The sequence below is a fragment of the Physella acuta genome, unplaced genomic scaffold, assembly GCF_028476545.2.
Source record: "Physella acuta isolate Inbredline_101_S28 unplaced genomic scaffold, ASM2847654v3 ptg000237l, whole genome shotgun sequence".
In the NCBI taxonomy this organism is placed as follows: Eukaryota; Metazoa; Mollusca; class Gastropoda; family Physidae; genus Physella; species Physella acuta.
Genome location: NW_026731756.1, coordinates 234,269 through 248,131, shown reverse-complemented (window position 1 = coordinate 248,131; position 13,863 = coordinate 234,269). Strand labels below are relative to the sequence as shown.

The 13,863-nt window shown below is 33.0% G+C and overlaps 1 protein-coding gene across 1 annotated transcript; it reads left to right on the top strand.

Moving 5' to 3' along the window:
• Positions 1-489: 489 nt before the first annotated feature.
• LOC131938201 (uncharacterized) lies at positions 490-13,216 on the top strand. The gene is made up of 11 exons (XM_059296114.1): positions 490-673; positions 5,180-6,148; positions 6,567-6,760; positions 6,964-7,103; positions 7,307-7,504; positions 7,839-7,983; positions 8,366-8,512; positions 8,930-9,019; positions 10,608-10,701; positions 11,002-11,116; positions 12,539-13,216. The coding sequence occupies exons 2-11, from the start codon at positions 5,196-5,198 to the stop codon at positions 12,830-12,832; spliced, it is 2,370 nt and encodes a 789-aa protein (XP_059152097.1). The 5' UTR covers positions 490-673; positions 5,180-5,195; the 3' UTR covers positions 12,833-13,216.
• Positions 13,217-13,863: the final 647 nt, after the last annotated feature.

Here is a 13,863-nt window from a genome sequence, read left to right as displayed (position 1 = left end):
CCCCCTTTTCCCCCTACGAAATTTAAAAATAAAAAACTTATAGCCCCAATTTATGTCCGTAATTTCACCCCATGAATTAAAATATTATCGGCTAATGAAATCTCTTACTCATTTTAGCAACAGGTGTATTTTTTTTAAGAAAGCAAGTTTGTTTTATTTTAATTTTTCAGACTTATTGATCGAGATCTAGATCTAGGTCGAATTATAACTTAAATATTTACTTTAGTTTACAGTGCAGTTTACAATGACTGCATGTGAGATTGTGTCTTTTTGTTCTAAATATCGTGTGTCAATTTTGACCGACTTTTAATTCTTAGCCTCGTTTTGTTTTATTTATTTTTAGAGCATTTAAAAGAGGTTTTTATATTATAATCATAAGAAAGGTGTTTTTTTTTTTTTTTTAAAAATATTTGTTTCATTAGCCTAGTCAACATAATACAAAAATGTGCTTGAGCGCTCTACACTTTTTTCCACTAGAAACTCGACTGTTATGATAGCATTTGAGTGTAGTGACAGTCCAATGTTAGCTGTGCTTGGTTATTAATAGAATCTAAAATATATCTCTGCATCGAAGAAGCTGATGTTCATTGAATGATGCTGTTTACGAATGAATTTTCCTATTGTAGTGCTGTAGACAAGTAGCTAGATCTCATTTAAAGCTACTTAGATCTAGGTAGATCAATCACGATTCCTCTTGTCACTGTTGTTAGTCTTGTAACGGGGAAATGTAAAAAGTTCAGCGTCACAGCGTGTATACACACACACACACTCACTGGTGGTGTACGTGACTAAAAATAAGAATTAGGTCAATCATCGTTTCGACGTTCCATTCATTTCCTTTAGCCTTTAGGGCTTTAGGCCCTTTTTATATAGATCTAGATCTAGATTCGGTAATCTATCGCTTTAGGTACGTAAAATCGCCCGCGACTAGTAATGTGGAAAAACAGGTGACTCCTTACATTTTAATAATTATTTCTGATTTTGAGGAGGATTTATGTTTTGAAAAATACAAAAATGTTTCCTTGTTTCATTTATGTACCTGTTTTTAAACAATTGAAACAAAACTTTTCAGTAATAAATGAACACCAGCGATGTTTCCAACAGATGCAACCATGCTCATTTACTATAGCAGCCATCTTGTTAAAGTTTTATTTTTATAGACATATAGCGCAAGATTCAGGCGGAAGTCACTCTATTTTACAAATGGCTGCTGTTTATATAGCAAATCTTGCTTGCAGACACTGCTGTTTAAAGTTAATTTCTGGCCTATATTGATATATTTAGCCATTGATTAATTAAGGTTTATTGTTCATTTATCTATAATATTTGACACAAACATATCACAATATACTTCTATTACAGCCTTGACAATGAGGTAACGTTTTCGTACATTAATAGCCGCGGGCGATTTTACGTACCCAAAACGATAGATTACCCTAGATTCTATTTAATATCAAAGAGAAAAATAATTTGATCAATTCCCGGTAAAACTCCATTTTAGCGTATTTTATTCTCCGTTGCTTGTTTACCTCCAGTTGAGCGTATTTTATTATAACAACCGAAACACACCAAAACATTAGGAAAACACGATTTATTTTTTGTATTGAAATGTATTGTATTTTTGTTTTAGCAAATGAATAAAAATGAATATTTTAAAAACACGACTTGTTTATGTGTATTGTATTTTTTTTAAAAGGCATTTGTCTCATGGTGAAACTGATACACTGTTAATTATTCTGTTTTATATTTTTTGTATTTATGCAATAAATGTACAATGGTACAAACTCTGTTTTTTAATTTGACAGTTTTGCCAAAACTGAAAAAAAAATTTTACTATAGAGTTGTATGTTATTTAAATTCATAGTAAATCTACCATCCTTCCCAATATTTTGATATATGTATCAAGTATGATTTTTGTATGAGTAAATTTCTGACTTTTAAAAAAAATTGATGTGGGGTCATCCATAAATGACGTCACACTTGTAAGGGAGAGGGGGGTCCGCAATTTTGTGTACGGTGTGTGATGAGGGGGGGGGGGGGTTTCAGATGGTGTGTCGTCACTTTTTTGCATTATAAAAAAGCAATGTTAGAAAAACGAGTTTTAGCCGTTATTTCGCGTTTTAGAAAACGGTTTTAATAAATTGTAATATGAATTATCAAAATACTCTGAGTTCAGACAAGATTTTATAAAAATAAAGATGTTTTAAGAAAATTTCAACGGTAATTTTGAGGGGGGGGGGGGGGGGGGGTGTTGGCTGAGGTGTGACGTCATTTTAGGGGGGGGGGTCTGGCTTTTTGTGACGACGTGTAACGGAGGGGAGGGGGAGGTAAAAATCGTAAAAAAAAGCGTGTCGTCACAAAAAGCAAGACCCCCCCCCCAAAATGACGTAGCACCATTTGAACCCCCCCCCTCTCCTCATCACACACCGTCACAAAATTACGGACCCCCCCCTCCCCCTACGAGTGTGACATCATTTATGGACGACCTCTAACATTATTTTTTTTTTAAATGACAACGTGGGTTGTCACACTTTCTCTAACACTCCAAGCCATCCCTCACCAAATTCCACCCCCCCCCCCCCCCCCCCCCCGGCCCACTTTCGGCTGCATTATTGTGCCTTTTAATACTTTTATTCAGTTTAGTTGAAATTGGAACAATTAATTGTACAAAGTGTGCATCTCTATTTTTGTAAACAACAAACAAAGCACTCCAGCCAGTCTCTTTGCTGTTTTTTATTCATTTGTTAAAACAAAAATACAATACAAATAAATAAGTCGTGTTTTTTAAACATTCATTTTATTCATTTGTGAAAACAAAAATACAATACAAATAAATAAATCGTGTTTTTCTAATGTTTTGGTGTGTTTCGGTTATTATAATAAAATACGCTCAACTGGAGGTAAACAAGCAACGGAGAATAAAATACGCTAAAATGGAGTTTTACCCAATTCCCTACATCTTAATAAAATAATACTATTACTAGAGATCTATTCTATTAATGAATCAATTAATGCAATTATTATGATTAGGCCTACTTAGTACTTAGCGTACTAGCAGTACTAGGCCCTATCTATATTAAATATTAATTATTAATTTATTATCTATTCTAACCAACCAGGCACTAAAGTTGATTCTAGATCTAGATCTAATTCATTCATTAGGGCAGGGGCTAAAGCTAAGATACAGGATTTTAATTATTGGTGCCTTACATTATTACATTAAATATGATTAATAGCTTGGACATGTTTTTCCGTGACAAACATTTGGAGATCTGAAAACAACCTAGGCGACTAGGAGGTTTGTAAGAATCAAGTGTGGGGAGGGGAAGTGGAGGTATGCTGCAAACATAATCAAAAGGATACTCCTCTATCTTGGTTTTGTAACTTATTGTCTATATTTTTTTTAGGCCAAATGAATAAATAAAAAATAATCATGTTTAGGCCCTAATTGTTTAAAAAGTAAATTATCAAAATATAAAACATAAATAAATAAATAGGCCAAGTGTTTTCCAAATGTCTTTGTGTGTTTTGGTTGTGTTTATAATAAAAAAATACACTCAACTGGAGGTGAACGTGAAGCACCGCATAAAATACGATAAAATTTTATCTACTGTCAGTACTGAAAATGCTATAAATTCTCAGTGTAGTATCCAACAATGAGATTGTAGTAGGCCTTAAAACTAAACTAAATAGTCACAAATTATCCACCTACCATCATAGCTCTAAAGTTACCCTAAAGCTAATAAAGTAATAATTATTATATGCCAGCTTTAAGTGGGCCTAAACACTGTATTTTAATCTTACTTTTCTACCAACACTAGAAGTTGGCCTAAAGTTTAATAAAGCTCTTATGTAACTTATTATAAGACATTATATGCAGAACTTGGGAATAAAATTTAATATGATTTGCTGTCCCCAACTTATCTCAAAAATATTTCAACCACATTTATTCCCCACAAGTAAATATATAGTAATATGTATGTACGCTAAGAAAAAGCCTATTCAGTCCAAAGACTGACATTGATGGAAAACGTAAATAATCCACAATGTAGATTGCTAATACACAGGGTTTGTACACAGTCTGGAAAAAGTCTTGAATTTAGAAAAATTAATTTCATACTTTAAAAAGTCTGGAAAATCTCTAGTTTTCGGGCTGGAGTTATTAGAGTCTGGAATTAGTTCTAGGAATAAATTATCTGTGAAGTTTATATTTTCCGACTAACAAAAAGGCTATTTTGTCATGAATTTACTCCAATTTTTTTCCACGCGGTATTGCGTGAGTCTCCGAAATGTTTTGAAATTTTTTGCTACTAATAGAAAATGTGAATAATCTAGCTTCTGAACGTTTTTTTTGGGTATTTGCAATTGAATGGTAGTTTTAAATTATGCCTTAAATAACATGTAGGGATAAAAATATAAAATCATGACCAACATGCTAATTTCTAGCTCTAGAATCTAGAGTAGATAGTACTAGAATTAGAATCTAGTACTACTAAGTAACTTAAATTACCTAAACTAGATCTAGATACGTAACAAATCTATCTTGTAACTACTAAGACTAAGAACTTAGTAAGAAGTAACTACTAGATCTAGGACTTTCACTAGGTAGATCTAGGTCTTAACTCTTCACTTACATTTTATATTACATATGAAGCCTTCAGCATTTGTTGTTCTTATAGGCTAGAACATAGCAAGGCAGGAATAATCAAATCAATAATGTTAATGTTATGTCAAAGCTATGGTTTTTATTTTGGGGGGGGGGGGGGGGGGGGGGGTGGTCTCAGGTTACTGGTTAACTTTAAAAAAAATGTAAGCTGATAGTATTCAGGGTTAGACATGTCTGCCATATACACTCATGTGGTGTTGTGCAGTAACAAATATATACTTCTTTCATTTTTATGTAGATCTGAGTCATTATGCCTTTAACATTTATGAAACATTATTTTTAAAAAAAATACACCACCCATTTTTGTTAATGCGCCAGCTTGTACATATCTCAAAAAAAAATCAATAATTATTATAATTTTGTGTTACTTTTTTGTAACTTTATTTCCGGAATAATTTCTTGTGGCTTTTTCTTATGCCTTTTACCCATTCCCATGATAATCCATGTATTAATGATAATTTATTAAAGCACTTAAAAGTCTACATTAGTAATTTTAGCTCCTTTGTTTTTCAGACTGCATTCTTCAATCATGGCTTCAATTAAGAGAGTGTGTCACAAATTCCAACATACCATGAGAACAGTAAATTCATTCAGACCTTCATGCTGTCACATGATACCCTTTTCAGACTGTAAAATCAAATCAGCAAATCAGTTTCTGAAAAATTGCAGAAGTATAAATACACATTCACGATTATATTCAACATTTGAAAGCTCACAAAATATTCTTAGTCAGTCAACTATGTTTGTGCAGGATGGTATTAATATAGAGGAACTTCCTGTATTAATAAGACGTGTAACACATAGCTCTTTTCCATCATCAACGTACTGTTATTCTGGTGAAAAAATCATGGATGAATCTGAATTTGATAACAGTTTTAGACAGGTACTTCAAAGCTGCACTTCTGTGAATGATGTTTTTAAGCTGTTGGAGGTTCCTTCGGATAAAGTGAGAGGCTATTCTGCAGCTTTTGCACTTCAAAGGCTTCATGTCCTGAAATACCTCAATAGTGATTGGAACCAAATTCATTCTTTTATTCGTTCAGCAGTTATGCGTGAATTGTATGACACTGTTGAAAAAGATGTGAGTTTGTTATCCAATGGAACTCTAATATCTCTTGTGGAATGTTATTTGTCAGCAGATGGTTTCAGTTCTTCTTGTTTTAATGCCATTAATAGTGCAATCCAATGTAGACTCGGTGATGGCACTTTCTCTATTGAAGAACTTCTTACCCTGTCCAATGTACTCAAGATGGGCACGGACAACAATAGAAAACCTTCGCCAGTGATTGTGAAGCCAAAGTCTCTATCCATGAGCATTGTTTCGGAGAATTCGTCCAGGTTTCTGACGAGTGATGATAATGAGCCATCCAAAACTGAGCATTTTGACAAGTACTGTGCTAGTGCCAGTCCACAGTTTAAAGAGAAAATCAAAACACATTGTTCTGAGATTTTAAACAACCTTTGGGTTCACTTGTTCTCAAGGTAATGTTAAATATGTTGCCAATGGCCTGCATTTTAATTTTAAGAAGAAAAAAACAATTTAAAACTTGCTTAATAAAGTAAATGTTCATAGCGTAAGGGGGGAGTAAAACTGTTAATGGAGTCTCTGATCAGGTGGTGAATTTACTTACTATAATGCTAATGTTGAAAACATAATTTAAGTTTAGTATTAGTTAATAAAATTTTCTTTTCTTTTGATGAAGTTCATCCATATCTTTTTCTACCCTTGAAAACCTCTGGGTTAGAACAATTACATAATGAGAATAGGTTAACTGTTTCTTGTTGCCTAATCACATGATGACCAGTTGGTCAGATGTTTGTCTTGAATAGGTCCTACCATAAATGTTCTTGTAAGCTGTTTTGTAAAATAAAATATTCAGTATCTTTTGTATCTCTGCAGGTATTCTGAGCTAAATGCTGAAACATTACCACCTACATTGCAAGCCCTAACATCCAGCAACAAATACCTGATCCTTATTCTTCAGAAGCCGTTGTCATCATTTTGGGCAAACCTTTCTGCAGAGAATGTTGATATCTGTTTAAAAGCACTTATCCGACTGCGTGTCCACAACAAAGCATTTTTGACTTACCTAGGTGAGTGTATTTAGTAGGTTGTTTTGTTTTTTCATCACATTTTAAGTAAAAAGCCATTTTTCATTTTAATTGACACCTTTTTCATTTTCTATTCTTCTTTTATAAAAACTTTATACTGTTATTCGGTATTTGCTGTTATTACAGTTAAGATATATTGGTTGTAGAAAATTAATTGTACATCGTATTGTGATATATTTTTTCAGCAAGGTGGTCCTATGTAAATATTCATTTGATGACTCCTAGTTTAATGATGTCATTTGTCCACACATTTCTACATTTTGGTTTCTTTGATGAAAACTTTATCAAAGTAATGGAGCGATGTCTGCAACTGAAAGGATTACAGGTATTTACATTTCTTTTAAAAATTATTGTTTTAAATTTTCATATATTCTTTGCTTAGAAATTAATCTGTCTATTCTTCAAGCCTTAATCATAAGTTTGAAACTCTATACAATTTCAAGTTAATCTATCATTGCCTGTACATTTCTTTAACTAACAGTTCACCATTATATGCTGTGTGGCTGAATGAATACTTTACAATTTCAGGCTGATACAAATGTGGTGGCAATGTGTGTAGAATACTGCCGCACTACCAAGTATCTTTCCCCCATTGTGATGGACACTGCAGCTGACCACTTCACTCAACATGGAATGTCTTATGAACCACTCCAACTCTTTGCTGTGTTAAGAGTGTTTGGACATCTCAACTATTTGCCTACTAATTCCGCTGCATTTTTAAAACAGGTTTTGATTCATTTTCAGATTTTACAAACATATAAAAATGTCTGTTTGATACTTACTTGTAGTAGAATTTTCAGTTTTCTTAAAAAATACATTACAGTCATCAAAGTTATATCTATTATATGTTTCCATTTTAAAATTTTAAATTTAAAAATTGATTTATAAAAAGTAAAACTAAACATGTTACAGAATACCAAATACTGGAATTTTCATGATTATTCAATGTTAAAAATATTGACCAGACATTCATTAAGTTTTTGTTGCATTCTTTTGGGTAATTTCCATCAAATTCTGTTAACAGGAAAATTTTAATTTTTTAATTTTTTTTTTCTTGTAGACAGAGGCATGTCTGTGGGAAAGGTTTGATCATATAGATGAAGAGCTCCTGTTGGAAATTCTTGGCTCATTCACCTTTGTGAATGTGTTACCTAAAAATTTTTCTTCCAGGTTGGCTAGTGCTGAATTTTTCTCAAAGCTTGCAGGTAAAAGTTTTTAATAAAAAAGCTGTGCTTTTGATTTATCAGCTTTTCTCTCCTAGGTTTTGAATTTAATCTATGCTCATCAAATAAAAAATTATGCAGTAGTTTGTTTTTAATCATTTTTTTTTATTAGCGCCCAAGACACATGGGGCAGATGAAGTAGAGTTTATCTGTTTCTGTGGCCTCAGCATTTAAATGGATAATGTGGTCAGCACTATGACTAGCCGCCTTAGTTTCCCTAATGCCAGTCAAGCAATGCTTGCCCATAACTGCTGGGTGGACGACCAGGATTCGAACCCCATCCCCGATTAGTTTTAAGTGTATTGAATAAAGTCAATTAATTTTGAGAGCTTTATTTTTAAAAATGTATAAAATTGCTTTTCAGCTCTCAAGACGGTTCAGAAAATAAATGCGTTTATGTGGTTACGAATACTAAAGAATGCAATTGTTGTTGATTCAGCAAACGATGTTACAAATAACCTCAGATGGTTGTTCAGTGGCAGAAGCAAAGGAAATAGTCTACTCTACAATGGTATGCAACTCTTTTTAAATAATGAAAAGATTTTTCTTTTACTATTTACGAAATTATAATAAATATTCTTACCCAATTTCTGTTTCGTGATAAAAAAAAATATGTACACATCGACTCAGAGACATCTGAGTTAAGACTGTTTTTAATCTATTAAAAGAAAACGTTCTGAAAATATGAACCAAATTAATTCCATAGCCTTGCATATATCTTAAGCCAATTTTCCCCATTGAAATTAATTGAAGTGCCATAGTAATTTTATTCCAGTACAGCTGGCATGTTTTCAATATGAAAAATGTATTTATAATTGAAAAATGTACTTATAAATGAAAAATGACAAATGCTGTTAAAAAATGTAATTTAGTTTTCAAATTGTAGTTGTATGTTTGATAGTTATTAAGAAAATATTTTTGTTGACAGACAATATAAGAGGAATAGTTTACACCCTAAAAAGGTCTCTGGATTATGTGCTTGGTCCGGACTACTACTACTCGATTCCATTTCATTGTTGTAAGTACTGGTTGTTAAATTTTGATCAGTTTTGCAGTTGAAAGAGGCTGGGTAACGTTTCTTGTGAAATTAATTTTCTTATTTAGTTAGTTATATTTTTTATCTGCAATATCATTCACTATGCACACCCGTCCTGCATTTCTGAAATCTCAGAAGAAAGGAAATTCAAGGAAACTCCTTATGTTAACAAACAATTAGCAGCATAACCATGTTTATGACCTCTTATTCCAACTCACACTGCATTTGCAGACAGGGTAAATCCATGTTGACTATAAACTTGATGAATAAAAAAAAAACTATAATTTATTAGTCAACATAACACCACAGTAAATGCCCAAACTGATTAGTGCGTTAAATTATTCAAATCCTGGTTATTTAATGGGATTATCTTTGTATGTTGTTTTTAACTAATTTAACCTATTTTTTGGCTGCTGAAAAATCCTCTCTAGTCATGCACCCTGATAGGTAAATGAAAAGAGAATAAAATAATTAACTTCTTCATATTCCTGAATTGGAAAATCTGTAAAGTATATCCTATTGATAATTGATAATGTTGGAACTGAATTGAAATAAAAAATGATTATATCATAAAAGCTGTAGCGGAAAGTAAATAAAGCATTGCAAGGCATTGAAATTTCAATTCCGGAATTTAGTTCATTTTGGATGCCATGGTTTATTTGAAAAACTAAAGGGAAAGTACTCCTTTCTGATTTTTATCATGTGTGTTTAGATTAGAATGTCTATTTTTATTAACGTCCTTGAGATTATATTATAGAGCATTTTTCTCTGCATAAGTATTTATATTAAGTTATACACATTGTAGGGCAACCTTCATTTGCACAACACATTTCTCACTTGAATGATGATGACAGTGTGATAGTCAAACATAGATAGAGCAGTGCATTCATATATTAGGTTTTTTTTTTCCATTTAAAGACTACCTTTTTCAAATATCTTCTTGTAATAAGTGAAAAATAATTTTTTTTTTTAAGAAAATGTGTATGCTTACAAGACTTATGATTAATTAGGCATTGTAATGAGGAATAGTAATGTCATGTTTTCTAAAACAAATCATAGGCTTGCCGAACAATCAGTGGCATATCATGACATTCACAAGAATTATCCTGTAAAGACGGAACCCATTTAATATACATAGACTGTAGCCTACATATACAAATATGGACATTGCCATGACATGTCAAAACTAACCTGTTTGTATAAGAATTTGTCTGAACTATCAACTAGAAGCACCACTAGAGACTTTCACTTGATCCTGTTGGTAAATCCTTGTGTAAAAAACATGATTCATCTACTGTTTGCCTTTGTACTACTGCTCATTTGTAGCTTAGTTACATACTTTCAATACCTAGTTGTCTTTTCATAGTTGTACTACCATTCTGATTATTGTTTTTATCCAACATGGAGTTTATAAATAATCTAAGATTTAACATTGTGTAAATGAACTTAGGTGAATTTATATATGTGTGGGGGTTTGTCCTTTATGAGTAACTACACCTTTCAGTGCCGCGCACCAGACAGGCATGCTAATATTCAATAAAAATGAAATAGTACATACATATTTTTGCAGGTTATGCTTTAAATATAGACAAGGATGGATTACCAATAGAAGTGAAAAGAACAAACAAAGGGTTTGTTGAGACTCAGTTGAATGCTGGCAACAGGTGAAAAATGTGTTTTTTAAGTCAAAGAAACTATTTTTTTTTAATTATTATTTTTTAAAATTAAAATTACTTTTTGAAAATTAATTTTTAAAAAATTGTTTAATGTTTGATCAAGTAAATATGTAAATAAAAAATGCACTGAAATATGTATTTTGAGAGTACAGAGTCTGAGATCACTCAGTTGATTTGCTCTGTATATATTTGATTGATCCCTATATAATTACTTCAAATGATCTTGAAATACTGCAGTTATGTTTCAGTGTGCTTATGTGACGCAATTTATTTTTCACTATTTGACAGGATTGCTGTCATAGTCAGAAGTGCAGATCATTTTATTGTCAACACAAAACAGCTGTTAGGGAGTCAAGTTCAAAGGTTGAAACAGCTTCAGCTCCTTGGGTTTACACCTGTTGAGGTAATAGATTTCACTTCCTTCAAACTGTAGCGGTAGAGAGCTAGACTGCTAACCCAAAAGTCTCGAGTTAGAATCCAGGTTCAAGTCATTAGAATGCCAGTGAGTCCACCCAGCTCTGGTGGGTACTAACTCACATTAGGGAAAACAAATACGGCTGGGCATAGTGCTGACCACATTATCCCTTCATATGCCGAGGTCTTTGCAGCAGTTGAACTCTACTTCATCTGCCGCATGTGTCTTGGGCACAAACATGAGGGGGACGCTCAGAATTTTGTGATCTGTGATGAGTGGGTCAGAAAGCGTGACATCGCACTTTTAAGAAAAAGTAATGTTAGAAACTGAATTTTAGCCGTCATTTCATATTTTAGAAAACTGTTTTTGTAAATTGTTATACACATTGATTAATGCACTCAGTATTGACTGAGCTTTGTAGATATTTTAGAAATGAAATTGAAGTTTTAAAAAAAAAAAAACTGCAGGTTTAAAGGGGTTTTAGGTCTGACATTTTATTACTTTTGTCAAACTTATTTCACTTTATAGCTGATTTATATTTACGAGCCGACCCGCAGCGTATCATACGCCGCTATTTAGTTGTTTTATTTTCTACCTTTCAGTAATTCATAATTTGTAAATTCGACAGTACCAATGCTGCCACTGAAAAATATTTGCTTTAAAACACTAACCCCCCTCCCCCCCCCCCCCCCCCCCCCCCACTTTCCCCTAACACGGACCCTACACCCCCCCCCCCCCCCCCCCCCCCCCCCCCCGCCCCCCCCCCCCCCCCCGTGAAAGCAGCCTCCTCTAAGTTATTTCTTAGTTACCTCCTGTAAGTTTAAAATCGAACTAAATAAATTATCTGCCCCTAATAGAAACCCGGCTGTATGGCTCTTCGATTTGTAAACATTTAGCTTTGTAAACATTTAGAGTGAACACCGCTCACCAGACAATGTTGGGGTGGGGTGGGGGGGTGGTAGTGATAGTGATAGAGAAAAAGAGAGGGGACTGCAAGGAGGCACTTGCAGCTTGTTTTCTAACTGATCCCAGAAGAGAATTATATATATAGATTATTACCAGCTAAATATTCCCTCCTCCACTCCTACCCTGGTTGATTTTCGTTAACATTATTTTTGGACTTTTAGTATCTAGTGTAACAATGGGGGGGTTATGGGCTAGAATTTGTGACCCACAACCTGAAATTCATAGTTCTGTGCAAATCAGATTCTTATTTAAACTCTGTCAGACACCCCAGCCTAATTGGTACTTGACTTAATTTAATTAAAGTAACCACAGGTGGGTATAGAACTGAACAATCCCGTATTTACTGAGGTGACATGAACAGGTAAACTCTACCTCATCTTTCAGAAGTGATATTTACATCTCATGATTTTTTTGTATTATTTCTGTTTTTAAAAATTCTCTCAGATCCGTGTGAGTGAAATAGCCTTTGCAAAAAGATCAGACGAATACCTGGGGCATGTTTTAAAACAGCACCTGTGCAAGTACATTGATTTTGATGCTGTTGAAAGATTACATTGTGACCCAAAGGAACGAGCCCTACCAATACCATCAGAGGACTTCTACAATGACTGGCTGGGATACAGTGAAGCTGATCTCAATGTAGAGGAGGAGACCAAAGACTTGGATCTTATCGCTCTGCTGTTACAAACAAGTAAAAATACCTTGCCTGAGGAGACAGATCCAAGCAAAAAAACATAAGAGTAAAGATGTGTTCTACCTATTATAATTGTGAAAAAGAATTATTGATAATTGTTTCCACCAGTCCAAGGTTCATAGTAACTACTTGTATACAATTTAAATTGCAATTGAATTATTATAAAATACATCACACATCACCCTGTTATCTTCTGCATATGTTAGTGGCAACATGGATCTTTAAGTTGTCCATCATAACAATATCCTGTTTTTGACACAACTGATAGTAATAGACTTGAGAGCACTCTGGATTAAGCAAAGCAGTTATCCTTTAAATCTCTAACTTGACTGAATTCAATTATTGTTTTATAACTTAAAAGTTTATTTGAGATTTTAAAACATACAAGTGTAATGATTGTGATATGAAATAAAGTCATTTGTATAGAAGTTTCCAGTTTTTATTTATATTTTTGAAAGTTGGCTTTTTCTGCTTTTGTAGTTTTGGAGAATTAGAAAAACACAAGGAAATGTTATTGTATCTGCTGCTGTAATAGCACTTGTCCTGTGTGGAATATGGCAACAATCACACCTCTTTAGGGCTACAGTAGGAGTACTTGTCCAGTGTGACATAGCAACAAGCACACTTCTTTACAGCTGTTGTCACTTTTTAATAAAAGTAGCTTCTCTAAAGAGTTTTAAAACACAATTTCTTGTTATATTGGAAATTAAATTTTTTATAATATAGTGATGGAAAAGCTTAAAGCTCGTCCTAGTTTGGTATTTACGATTGAGTTTAACTATCAAAATTGAATTATTTTTTTGGCCTTTGCAAGCTTGAAGTAAAATTCCATAATTATTTTTACTGGATTGATTACTACAGATTGTTGTTTACAAAATAAATCCATTGGCATTTTTGAATGTCAAAGCAATGACTGGCTGGATCACAATAGAGATAAGTGATTTTTGAGATATTACAGATTTTATTTTAAATTTTCTGTATTAAACGAGTGCATGACAAGAATGACATGTAAACAATGACAAAGTAGTTTAAAAATTAGTTTTTGTATTAATACAATATTTTAAAATATTATTAT